Source organism: Pinus tabuliformis, chromosome 1_2 (assembly GCF_031772625.1).
Source record: "Pinus tabuliformis cultivar Carrire ecotype Pingquan chromosome 1_2, CPIR1, whole genome shotgun sequence".
Taxonomy (NCBI): domain Eukaryota; kingdom Viridiplantae; phylum Streptophyta; class Pinopsida; order Pinales; family Pinaceae; genus Pinus; species Pinus tabuliformis.
In genome coordinates, this window is record NC_142298.1 from 77,253,634 (window position 1) to 77,266,560 (window position 12,927).

The 12,927-nt window shown below is 37.5% G+C and overlaps 1 protein-coding gene across 1 annotated transcript; it reads right to left on the reverse strand.

Moving 5' to 3' along the window:
- Window positions 1-3,521: 3,521 nt before the first annotated feature.
- LOC149204496 (aspartyl protease APCB1-like) lies at window positions 3,522-12,156 on the reverse strand. The gene is made up of 10 exons (XM_089393303.1): window positions 11,918-12,156; window positions 11,712-11,829; window positions 10,699-10,922; window positions 10,172-10,405; window positions 6,278-6,431; window positions 6,117-6,205; window positions 5,780-5,885; window positions 5,515-5,587; window positions 5,239-5,332; window positions 3,522-3,971 (listed from the first exon to the last, which is right to left on the reverse strand). Exons 1-10 carry the CDS (start codon window positions 12,145-12,147, stop codon window positions 3,959-3,961), a joined length of 1,335 nt encoding a protein of 444 aa, XP_089249429.1. The 5' UTR covers window positions 12,148-12,156; the 3' UTR covers window positions 3,522-3,958.
- Window positions 12,157-12,927: the final 771 nt, after the last annotated feature.

A 12,927-nucleotide genomic window follows, 5' to 3' on the forward strand; every position in this document is an offset into this window, starting at 1 on the left:
AATATGGAATTTAGTCAGAAGAAGCATTGACCATATACAACAGCATTTATACAGAATATCGGGTAATGGGCAGAGAACATTACTTTGGGAGGACACCATTCAATGGAATGCCCCATTGGACACCCTAAATTCTTGTAACAATTTAAAAATCTGGCTAGTGAACAAAGGACTTCTCCGGCTTGCAGAGATATGTTCTTGGGACAGCAAAGGGAATTAGGCAGGATGGACTTTTCTAGGGGTTCCTGACCCTTTGGAACCACAAAAAAACTTGTTATGTGCAGCATTTACTAGCCTCGCCCCTGTCCATCGTACATCCAAAGATAAATGGGGGTGGGCAAGAACTAGAATTTATACAGCAGCGCAAGGATTCTCCTCATTACAAGCCACACACGCATCTTTGCTGACTCCGAAGCTCTGAAAATCTGTTTGGTCTCCCTTTTGCCTTTCAAAGGTGAATTTCTTCACTTGGTTACTCATGCATAAAAAGGCACTAACAGGAGAAAATATGAATAAAAGAGGCTTCCACGGGTCCTTTAGATGCTGCCTATGCACTTCTGCTTTCGAAACCTCTGACCATTTATTGGTTGACTATGTTTTCACTCAAGAAGTTTGAAAGATGGTCCTCCATGGACTTAGTGTACCCACCCCCTCCCAGATTTCAGTGGTTACTCTCTACACCTCCTGGGCAGATCAAAACCTTGAGAAAAAATCTAAAAACACAGGCTGGAAAAACATTTGGCAAGCTATTCCAAAATGCCTTTGGTGGAAAGTGTGGTTGGCTCGAAATGAGTGTGTGTTTTAACAACAGGGTCCCAAATCAGTGGAAGTGGCTGCCAAAGTAAAATCTCTATTGTTGGAAATAATAGATAAACCAGTTTTTGCCTTTTTATTATCTGCAGAAGTTTCTGCGTGGCTAGGACCCTGTGTGCTAGGAGAAAGGAAAAATTTAATCAACAAACCAATGAAAGATCCTACTTGGCACCTACGTCTCACTGCAGGTGACTTTCTTAAGTGGTGGCAGGGGACCCCAAAAGCCACTATCTTCTTTGATGGAGCATCCAAGGGGAATCCAGGCACTGCAGGCGCAGGGGGATTGATTCTCTCCCCAAACAGATCGGAAAAAACCAGTTTCAGTTGGGGCCTAGGCATAAGTTCAAACAATCAAGCAAAGAGTTACAGCCTCCTAAAAGCTTGCCAAATTGCGAAGGAGTTAGATTACAAATCAATTCAAATATTCGGAGACTCGGAGCTTTTGATAAAGCTCTTAAACTCCGAAGATTATTTTAGTAACCCAACTTTAAACAAAACCTTGCAGAGAATTCGAAACACTTTGAAAGACTTCGACACAGTGGACTCATACCATATTCTGTGGGATTTAAACAAACAAGCGGACTTGCTGGCAAATAAAGCTTGCCTACTGCCTCAAGGTAATCTTAGCGTTAATGGAGAACCCTGCTCGATTCATCCTTTGCCTTAGGCAGTCTACATAAAGTAGATCTTCCTTTCAGAGGGAGAGTGGTATTTGGTACCTTGAAAGTATTCAAGATCGCCAAGCAGCAAACAGATGGAACAACAAGCACAAGGACTATCAAGCAGAAGAAACAACACTAGAATGTACAACAACAGATGGTAGAAGGAATAGCCGCAGAAGGAACAACAACCAGAATGAACAACAGCATAAGGAACAACACCAGAAGGAACAACAAGCAAAAGGAACAACAGGCCAAAGGAACAGCAACAACAACATAAAGAACAACAAGCAGTTTAAGGAGTAGCAGCAGAAAGAACAACAATCAGAAGGAACAACAAGCAGAACGAACAACGTCCGAAGAAACATCAAGCCGAAGGAACAACAACAGAAGGAACAATAAACCGAAGGAACAACAAGGTGAAGGAACAATAGATCGAAGGAACAACATCTGAAAGAACAGCAAGCCGAAGGAACAACACCGGAAGGAACAACACCCGAGAGAACAACAGGCCGAAGGAACAACGATTCGAAGGAACAACATCCAAAGGAACAACAACCGAAGGAACAGCAAGCAGAATGAACATAGCAGAAGGAACGACAAACTAAAGGAACAACAAAAAGAAAAACATAAGGAAAAGGTCACAGAATTTGCTCTCCCAGAAATAAAATGTAAGCCAGAAAACAAGAATAGTCAAAGAACTCACAGAACTTTTGAATATAAGCATAGGAGAAGGGACTACCATTAGCTCATTCTCATTGCTTAGTTTTTAAAAACTATTGTCGACTATAATAGGAGCTTGCTCCACTTTTAGCAATAAATACATTAACCATCCTTGTTAAAAAAGAGAAAAAGAAAAGATAATAATGTTACAAATAATATAATATCACTTTCAATTATGGAACCACTGGGATTGAAATGCACCAAATATTATAACGCCGGAAAAATTATGCTATTGATTCAATAAAGATTCCTACCTATAGTTAAAAAAAAAAAGTGCATAGATAAGCTCTGCTCCACATATAAATACAGTCTTCACTGTAATTGTAGTTGACCTCCCAATGGCTTATGGAGTTCTTCTGGGTTGTGATTGATCAAATAATTGATCGCACCCACGGTTTGTATAACTTTGCATATTAACGCTAAACTAAAATGCATACTGCAATATTGACAAGCATATCCATAGTCTTGGATTTATTACAAAGGCCACTCTTTGTTTTACTCATGATCTGTGAAATGAATTTTGAAGGGTTGTAAGGCCTTCAAATGAAATCATTGCTCCGGATCTATCATATACAAATTTGTCACAGAAATAGCAACTAACATGGCCAGAAAGCGGGCTCGCTCTTAAGATTAAAGGTTATTTGGGCGCTGGTACCATGCGAAATTAGAAATGGCATATCGATGTTCAGGTTCATTAAATCAAAGAAACCGTCAAATTAACTTGGAATTAGATTCACTTGGGGCTGGTGCCAAAGAGGATATGCTATCTCTTGCATTTAAGCTTTCACATTCTAGCTTTCGCCTGATGATGTGGATTGCATGATGTGCTTTCTTTTGTTCACCAATGAAATATTTCACGCATTTTCAAAAGAAATCTGAGAAACAGTTTGACAAACTGTCTAATAGTGAAAGCATTGCTTAAAGCTTATTAAGAATAATACTTGTATTGTTGTGTAGATAATGAAGCATGGTTACAAATGGGATAATACATTTCTGTGAAACATATTTTTAAGTGCATCAAACAGCTTGTCTGGTTTGTATTTGTAAACTGTCCCATGGGCTCTTTAAATTCATAACGCATTGGCCGATCTTTGATGAAGAACATGCTGTATTTACTATAAATATGCTAAAATTCTTCACTTGCTATCTTTCAGTTGATGATTTTTTTTTATGATTCAGTATGTCTTATAAGCTGCACAGGCCTTACACATTTTGATTTTTTTTATGATTCAGTATGTTTTATAAGCTGCACAGACCTTCCACATTTTGATGAATGAAACTCCAGACTGTGGCCACATCATATTTAACATTTGGTACAAGTAAGAACACATGAAACACTACCAGACCAAGCCTTAAATGGTGATTCAGCACAGATGCTACTTTAGCCAATTTGGAACCTACAGGCTACGAGTGCTTTATCTTGATTGTCGTCGTTTATCAAAATGTGGGAAATCAACTTTAGATAATACTCCTATTTCGAACTGGCGATCAAATACAGAAACAAATTTGCTTCTCTGCAGCTCTCTTCTCCTTTTATGAAACTCTGCTTAAATGCAGTCAACTATTTATCATGGTGGAATCATACAACTGTTTCCTTGATATATACCAAGCGCTGGAAGTTAATATGAAGAGGAAGAGAAAACTGCTTTCCCAAGCTCTTGAGCACATGATATTGTTTCTTCTAATGTATTTCTGTGAAACACTGAGGGATCTTCTAACACCACAAATTGTTCAGCAAGAGGTTTAGAGGACTGCAACACCCGCCTCTATGTGGAAGATCTGTCAGAAACAACCAACTTCAAGAGTTAGATTCATTGATAGATATGTTACTTGATTAGAAGAGAAATTGAAGATTAAGTGATTAATCTAAATGACAAAATGAATATTTAATGAATGTCTAGTTTCTATCCTTGCCATCAGGAATCATGCAGGGGAACCATTTTTCTCATATTGGAGTGTCTAAATCTTGAAACATTTCCCTTGTTTTTCTAGGAAAAGTTTTCTAAACATTTTCTGGTCAAGTTTAGGATGCATTTTGAAAAGAAAGGCCCAATCCTCAAGTCGAACTTATTTAAATTTGGTATTTGTTTGCCGAACCTTGCTAGTGAAGAGTGCTGCCCTTGAAGCAAATTAAGAAATTTTAAGAGTTGTCTGTTTTTTTCAGCTTTAGGGTTGCTTGGGTAACTTTCCAGGTTTCTAATGCTATATATTTCTTCTGGAGGAGATTATTTGCTCTTCATGGGCGCTGTTAAATGTGATTCAAGTCTGCTTTTTGTTTCTATATCCTTTTATTGGAGAAGACTATTAACTATTAATGGGCTGTTGAATGCAATTTGTTTTTTTGAAGTGTACTTTTCGGTGCTTTATTAAGTAATTAATTGTACAAAGTTTCTGTGCCTTCTTTTCATATACATTACAGAATGTATTTTGATTGCAACTCAAAGATTTTAGGTTTTTCATTTCTGATTACTTCTTTTGTGGTTGATGAGGTTCACAATCTGTCAGTCCCACAAGGAAAGAAAAAATTCGAGTTAGGAAATATAATCAATATCTCTAATACTTAAATGATTCTTGGTGTCATGAGTGTTTTTGTGGAGCCAAAGATTATATTAAACATCATCAAATATGGGTACAATGACATCATCTAAGCAACCTCACCAATCTCTTCCGTTTTAGTATATTTAGGAGGTAAAGACAAGAAAGGGAATAAGTTTCTCTGTATTCAACTCCAAAACATGGGCATTACTGGCAGCGTTTTGAGCAGAGAGACTAGCAGGGCACAAAAAAGAGGAAGTAGTGATGTAGTTACTAGTACCAAGTATAAATGATGAAAGATTCCCAAAATGCAAGTTCATAAAAATGTAGATGCAACTACTCCCTTATTTGACAAATAAAAAAATGCAATCAATGATGTACTTGGGAAGAGTCAGTTACTAGCTCTCAGCTTGCCATATACGTTTCATGTACAAATTCATATGAAAAATAATAAAAACTGCACTAAATCCTATAGAATAAGAATCATAGGTAAAAGAAGAAGGTTCAGAACTTCGGAAGCTTTTGGCAATCTGAATCTGAGTGAGCCCAGCCGATCTGGTTTTTCTCATTGTCATAAACAACAAGGTGCCCTTGCAAAGATATATCTGCAAAATGCAGCACACTTTTGTTACTTTATCTTAATACCATCACCAACATGTAGATTAAGAGCGTGCCTCAACTGCTCTAGATACAAGCCCACCCAAGGTCATTCATGCCATGCTTGCAGAAAAATCAGACTGACAAACACACAACCAAAAAGCAGCAAAATACTATGCTGTTTCATTACCTCCAAGAACATTTGTGTCCACATAACCCATTGCAGTACCATTGATGATTCCCAAGCAGACGTTACCTTTTTTCTGTGCATTGAAACTCATTCATCAGTAGTCTTTCTTTATCACAGCAATCATTAAGCTTCATCAATAAATAGCTTCTGCAACAATATATTCTTTGGCAGACTCATAATGTTGATCCTTGAATGTTATGTTACAATCTCATCTGGTGGTAAAAGATAGTTGTCATAGAGTATGTCAAAGCTTATGCATGCTTACACTGATAACCAAATAACCTTCTGGAGAAATTTCCATATGTTTTGCTCTGGCACTTCCAAATTTGAGTGTTAACAACTTGAAATATTTTGCCGCCTCTGCAACAGAGCTGATACATTTCACAAAACTCAGGAAGCATTCAGGATACTAGTATCCTTCCAATGACCATAGTTTTTATAATTTGTACTCTAAATAAGGCTGAGATTAAAATTTTGAAACTGAACTTGCACTTGACTCTCTGGCCATAGTTTTTTATAATGTTTCCTCTAAATAGGCCTGAGATTGAATTGTTGAAGTTGAACTTGCACTTGATTTTCAAAACCTAACCAAAGCCATTTACCTGAACCTACTTTTCCCGCGCCAACAGAGTGGTAGGAATGAGTCTGATGAATCTTGCTCCAAATGTTTCCCACGTAGGTTTTCTTTAACCTGTCAACATTGCATAATTAGAAAGAGACAAACTCCTTATAGTACAAGGGAAGTGCAATTTGTGATACTTACAGCTGAGAGGAAAGCACCATAAGCTTGATTTGTGAAGTATGTGTAGGAGCTACCACTATCAAATATTATTCTTCCTAGTCTTTTTCCATCTCCATCTTTGTCAAGGGGTTTGTTCCCAAACATCATCTGTGCAGCCCCCACATCATAGTGTTTTCTGTAAAACAAGAGAACAGTATGATAGAAGTTCATAGATTATTTTAAATAACAAATTAAATCAAGAAAGTTTATTTTAAAGGGATTTCAAGTTAATTATTAAAGCAGAAGAGTCGAGACATGGGCGTTGTTTCTAACTAGAGGCCTATGACGCAACTCAGTGTCCGTATGAATTATTGGCCAAGCCTAAAATGCAAGATGCTACTGTAAGTAAATAACAGAGAATATAGTTACTTTGTAGGAAATTCTGGACTGAGCTTCAAGAACAGATCAGAATATATTAAAGTTAGTGATGTACTTTTCCAAGGCTTAGACAGAATGGAGTTGTATGTTTTCATGTTGATGTTCCTGAAGGAACACATTTGCAACGATGTCTCTTTACTTCGTCTTTCTGTTAATAAATATGCCGTAGGGTATATGGTAATAATAATTGCAGTTCCTAAACGAATCTATCATCTTTTGAAAGGGTTTTGGCACAATGCCTATTGATTATTCCTCATATAGGACTCCAAAAAGAAAGCATATTGGTTACCTGAATGCATTATAGTTTATAGCAAATGATTTATGGTCAGATGGCAACTAAGCAAGTAAAATGCATGCATTCATTCTAAGTGTACAGCATGGAACTAAAACATTTAGTTATTCAACACTATGCATCAGCTACAAATTTCCAAGTATAAGGCAGTAGACTAAAAATATTAACAACATGAGTCATGGAAATGGCCGGTAATATGAAAGGAGAAAAATGCAACTTCCTTGAAAATAACAAGGGTTGCTCATATGTTTAACATTTATAGAAGTAAAAGATGAAGCTTTTATCATATTGTTCAAGTTCCTTTGGAAACGAAGTTGAAATTTTCTCAGATTGTTATTCCTATTTGTGATAACCTGAGATGGTCCTCGTCTTATCTGATAATCTAACTCAAAATAGTTGGTATCCTTCTCTAAAATAGCTGAGGCAAATGACTCTTTAAGATGTTTGGAAATTGGAACCTTAGATATTTATATCAAAAAGGTCTCAGAGAAGAAGAACCTTGATGAAGATTAAACCTGCTAAGTTGCATGTGAAAAAACAACTGCTTAAGACCATAAGCTGGAACTAATGTAGACACTTGAGTGACAACTAGAAACATGGAATCTAGCTCAATATCCTTTTTTAGGATAGCATGAGGCAAAGGAATGTTTCAAGACATTTGGAAATTGGAACCTTAGATATTTATATCAGAAAGATCACAGAGAAAAGGAAGAACCTTGGTGAATATTAAACCTGCCAAGTTGTATGTGAGAACAATTGATTAAGATCTGAAAATGGTTTGGGTGACAACTAGAAACATAGAATCTAGCCTTTGTGTTGAAAAGTGTAGCGAAGAAGGTCTTCTCTGTGCATGTGCCTTAGCCAGAGAAAGACCATGACTAGTCTTCCTTTTCTCATGGACAAGCTCGTGGGGATGAACGAGTTAGTAGAATCATGCATGGAGTTGGAGGGTCAGTTAATTGGGTCTCCAAGTGGCAGTTCGAATTTGGGATAAGACGAGTTGGGAGCTTCAGTTTAGATTGAGGCAAGGACGAGTTATAAACTCCAAGTTATGATTGGAGAGAGTTCAGTTCGAACTCAGTTAACGAAGTCAATCACAACTGCAGTTCCAAATTTGTAATTGTCTAATTATAATTTTCTAATTATAGCATGGATCAAATTGTTAAAAGGAGGACGAAGGCACAAAATTCAACAATTGTTTTGTGTTCAAGGTTGTGAGACAAGACAATAGCTCACAAGTTTGTGAGAGGGTGCACCAGTTTGTGTGTGAGAGAGATTCTTGCTGTGGGTGCGTACTTTGGAGGAGCCAATACGCAGAGCATAGAGAGAATTCCTTGCTGCCAGATTGTGCTAGGTGTTAGGGGCTGCATCCTAAAGTATAGGAGGCCCTTAGCGCTAGAGAATAGGAGGCTGTGCGCAGAGAATTTGGGCCAGCCAAAGAAGACCTGTGCGCAGAGAATTCGGGCCAGCCAAAGGAGGCTTGCGTGCAGTGAATTTGGGCCAGCAGTGGAGACCTGTGCGCAAGGAAAGAGGACCAGGCAGGCTGCTAGCAAGGAGGAACTGAGTCAAGGTAGTTACAGGGTGTTTCAAGCTATTGTAAGCAGTGAGAACAGTGATTTTTCTAGTGCAGCAGATTGCCATGTAAAGAGATCTAATTGCTCTAACTCTATCAATAAAATCTACAGCAAGTAGAGGGTTTTCCCAGTTGGGTTTCCCTAGAAAAATATTGTGTTATTGTGTGACTGTGTTTTATCTCTGTTTCTATTCGCTGCTTATCTAGAGGTTAGAAATTCTGTGTCTTGGTGAATCAAAATCAGTTTCAGTTTGTTCATCATAGCAGTGGCAGAATTTCAAGGAAATTCTACACTTTGAAAATTTCCATTTGTTGTTATCAAACCAAGATATAAGATTGTGGTAAATGATATTTATGAACAATATCCACACTAAAGAATGGTTAGACAGAAAATGTGATGCTAATATATATGTCACATAAAATATGTAATAAAAATGAAGTTGGCATTGTTTATTTCGGGAAATGTTATCTATTTACAAGTGTTTCAAATATTATTATTGCAGGGTATGGAAGTAACCTTTAAGGAAAATCAAAGAGAAAGATGTGAAGAGGGGATTATACAATGTGATACAGACCAGGTCATTTGTAGATAATTTGTAGAGGAAGGTGTATGGTTTATATGGAAAGCTAATTGCGCAACTCCGAGTAGAAGATATGGGTTCATACTATCACTTCAATGTTGGGCATTATTCTTCTCTTGAAATCGATGCAACTATTTTATCCCTATTTAATAACCCTCGTTATTGCTCAGCTATGGAAAACTCTTTTGTACAAGGGTTCAATAAGAAGCGAATGCTGGTCATGGGGCAACTCGGACTGTTAGACCTATGACAGCATAGAAAGAAGAAATACTCAGAGGCAAGGCAGGGTTAGATAGCCTCAAATATCTCTTCCTAGACAGATTGCTGTGGAGACTTAGGGAAGGGATGGGCAAACATCAAAGAGAAAAATATCAAAACTAGTTTAAATAGATGAATAGCATATGCAAAGGAAGAACACGAACTTTCAAAGAGAAGAAGAAGGATAACGGTTTTGGTGCTGTATCTCAGGGTACAGAAACCAGAATTACAGGAATTAATTGCAGATGTGTCTGAGCAAGTTGAAAACTCTTGAAGACCTTTTGTCTGTAGATTCGAACACAAAAGGAAGATGAAGAACAACATTGTGAATAATCTGAAGCCTAAAATGACCATGGTGTGGATCTGGAGGAATTTTGTCTCATTTATATAATCAAGGCTGTAGATGAATAACCTTATCCAGACTCTCCGTCGTTCTTGTACTGAAGCATGTGAAAGGACAGAAAATGGGAGCTCATACAATCTACACAATTTTTGGGTCAACTAAATAATCAGCACAAATGAATTCAAAACAAGAAGGCTCTGATGAATCAGAGTATTCAATATTAGCAGCTCAGTGAGACTAAGAAGTGAATTTATGCTATGTTCCTTGAAGCTGGAATTAAACGTGAATTCTGGTATGTGATGAACCAAGATCTGGTGCCTAGTATATTGATGAATTTTTATGTGTTGAGGATTATTTTTAGGAAATATGTCGAGAAAGATTCTACTTGATTATGCTGAAATTTAAATTGAAAAGACAGAAAGCAGAGAAAGTGGCTTTAATTTGATCTTACATGGATGGCTTGCCAATCATGGGAACCCAAGTCATGGTTGAGGTGGATACAAAATCATCACCAAAGAACAGATATCCCGCATTTCGTCCCCCTCGTGAAATACAGTGACCTATCACATTCTTGATAAGGCCTTGCTTTGCCCATTGAGATGGAAGGCTTGCCATACCACTGCCAAGACCTAAAACACCATCGATATGCCTCACTGCCAAAGTTCCCTTCTGGTTATATCCACACCTGTCACAAAAAACATCTATGAACATGACTGATCACCTCGATTTATTTTTATGCCCATCACAACCACTAAGGTCTTCACCTAAAGGCTAAAACACTTTCTCCATTTTCTTTTTCTACATTCCCAACACCAGGACGGTCTATCAGGCCTTATTAAAATATGTAATGACATTTTCTGGAAAATCAAACATATATGTTATCAGATTCCATAATTCAGTAATTTTTACAGTTTTAGAAGTGGTTTGAAAGAAATGAATTCCACCTGACACAAACCAGCTAAAAGAAGCAACACATACCCAAAAACAGAATTTGCTGTCACCCATGTTCGATTGGCGAGCAAGGCCCGAACACTGTCTCTAACAAGGAATCCCCGAGTATAGCTATTATCGGCATAATCAATATCATAGTCACAGCGTTGCTTGTTGTGATTATGGCCACTTCCTGCTTGCACAGCAGCACATAAAGGATCCTTGCCCGGCACCAGGGAGTTTTCCTTTGGCTTGTACAAGGGGTGTGATCCCTGCACAGAAGACATAACCCTCTCATGTTATCTCAAACTGCCGAACCCAAGATAGAATGAATTCAAGAAATAATAAGTGCCCACTGATGACCCAAAAAGCTGATAATGCAAAGAGTCAAATGCATCCATCGCAGTAAATCAAGGAAGTGCCTAAGACTCCAAGAGATAAATGCAGAAAGAGAACTAACAGAACATACAACAAATGCAACCCATGATGGAGATGCATTCAAGTAGAAAACAACTTTCATATGCATCAATTGGGTTCTGTCAGTCACCATGAATTCTATCTCAAATACCATGAATATCTAGAAATCCAGCATGTTTAAATAAGAAGAGATAAGATTCAAGCAAGCAATTCATGGGCTACTAACCCAAAATGCAGAGTCAACTCCGAGATTCAGCAGGCTAAAAGCTTGGCTTATAACAAATCAGGGAACATAAAGCTGGGAAGGTACTGAGACTCAGAAAGCTCATAACCTGGCTTATTAAAAAAGGGAACAGAAACTCGCCAAAATACTGGTCATTGTCTGCAAGTGGGATAGATCTACTACCAACCCAAAACGCAGAGTTAACTCCTGGACTCAGCAGGCTCATAACTTTAGTTATAAAAGCATCAGGGAACATGAAATTAGAGAATAAACCAGAATTCAACGAAGTACTTGCCATTGTCTGCATGTGGGATAAGTATGCTACCTAAAGGCTAACGTATGTATTGTGTGAATGCATCTACAATCTACTCAAATTACTCAAATGAAATGAGCAAGGCCTAGACTGGCCTAAGTTGCATACCTCGGAACAACTGATGCACGGGGCATCGCACTGGACCCAGGTGAGGTCACTACCAGTGTCAACATCCAGAAAGTATGGCTTTGGAGGATTACCAAGTGACATAGCAACGTAATACACCCTGCAAATCCACCATACTCAGTTGCATATACGAAAACAAACTATGAATTCAGAACTGAGAATGAAATTCTGATTGTCTTCGACATTACCCAGATGGAACGACGTTCCCCATGAGACGAAAGATTGCAGTTTGATCCCCCTGCAACCTCCTGCTAATCCTACTGGTGTCTCGGCTCTCAAAGGTGGCCTTGGAAGCACCTCCTCCATCATCAGCTGATGGGTGTTTGGGTAAGAGACGGTAAACGTGGGCCGGTTGAGCTGAACACATGCATACAGAGAGGAGTACAAATCCTAGGAACAGTTTTGTGACTAAACCCATGTTGACCTCAATGCCTTAAGGTGCCTATACAATACTATTATGCCTTACAAATGCGTATAATCGAAATTTATAATGTAGGGGAGAGAGGTGGTGGGTATCAACCACCACAATGTATTTAATTAAGATACCTTGTGGGTGTAAAACTCGCTTCTGCTTTATGGTCAGGGTAACCTTTTCAAAATATTTAATTGAGTAAGAAGGGATACCTGGTATGTGTGAAACTTGCTTCTGCTTTCTGGTCAACGTAAACTTTTTAGTCTTGGATCACCTGGCAATGTTATTTTTTTAATTTTTTTTCATTGCTTGGTCATTGCCGAGTTACTTCATACAGGGGACAGTTATGTCGTTTATTATTTTGTCCCGGCAGAGTTGTCATTTTTTCTTTTTAACATGACCAATTTGATATTTATTTATTTTATAATAAAATGAGGAAAATTGTTAGAAACTTCACAAGGAAAATCGTAGAGTCAAATTTTTAATGAATGTTTTAAGATAAGAGGAATAACTTTCTATCTCATTGGAATTAGATAGCTTGCATTAAAAGCTTTTTATTATATAGATTATTTTATAAAATAAAGAAGGTTAAAAATAATATCACATTAAAATTTCAGAAAATTTTATGATATGATATAGGTTATTTTATAAAATAAAAACAGTGTTAAAAATACTATCACATAAAAATTTCAAGAAATTTTATGATATGATATTTGTATTTTTCAGTTGGAATTTTGGGAGATCTATGAGAGATTTAGGAGATCTAAGAGAGATTTATTAGCAAAT

Bases quoted from the DNA above. Each gene is read 5' to 3' on its own strand.
- LOC149204496 (XM_089393303.1), bottom strand. From the start codon at position 12,147: ATGGGTTTAGTCACAAAACTGTTCCTAGGATTTGTACTCCTCTCTGTA. The intron at 10,406-10,698 runs GTATGTGTTGCT...TTTTTGTGACAG, and splicing joins ACAGCAAATTCTGTTTTTGG to GTGTGGATATAACCAGAAGG. The intron at 5,886-6,116 runs GTAAATGGCTTT...GAAATGTATCAG, and splicing joins CGCGGGAAAAGTAGGTTCAG to CTCTGTTGCAGAGGCGGCAA.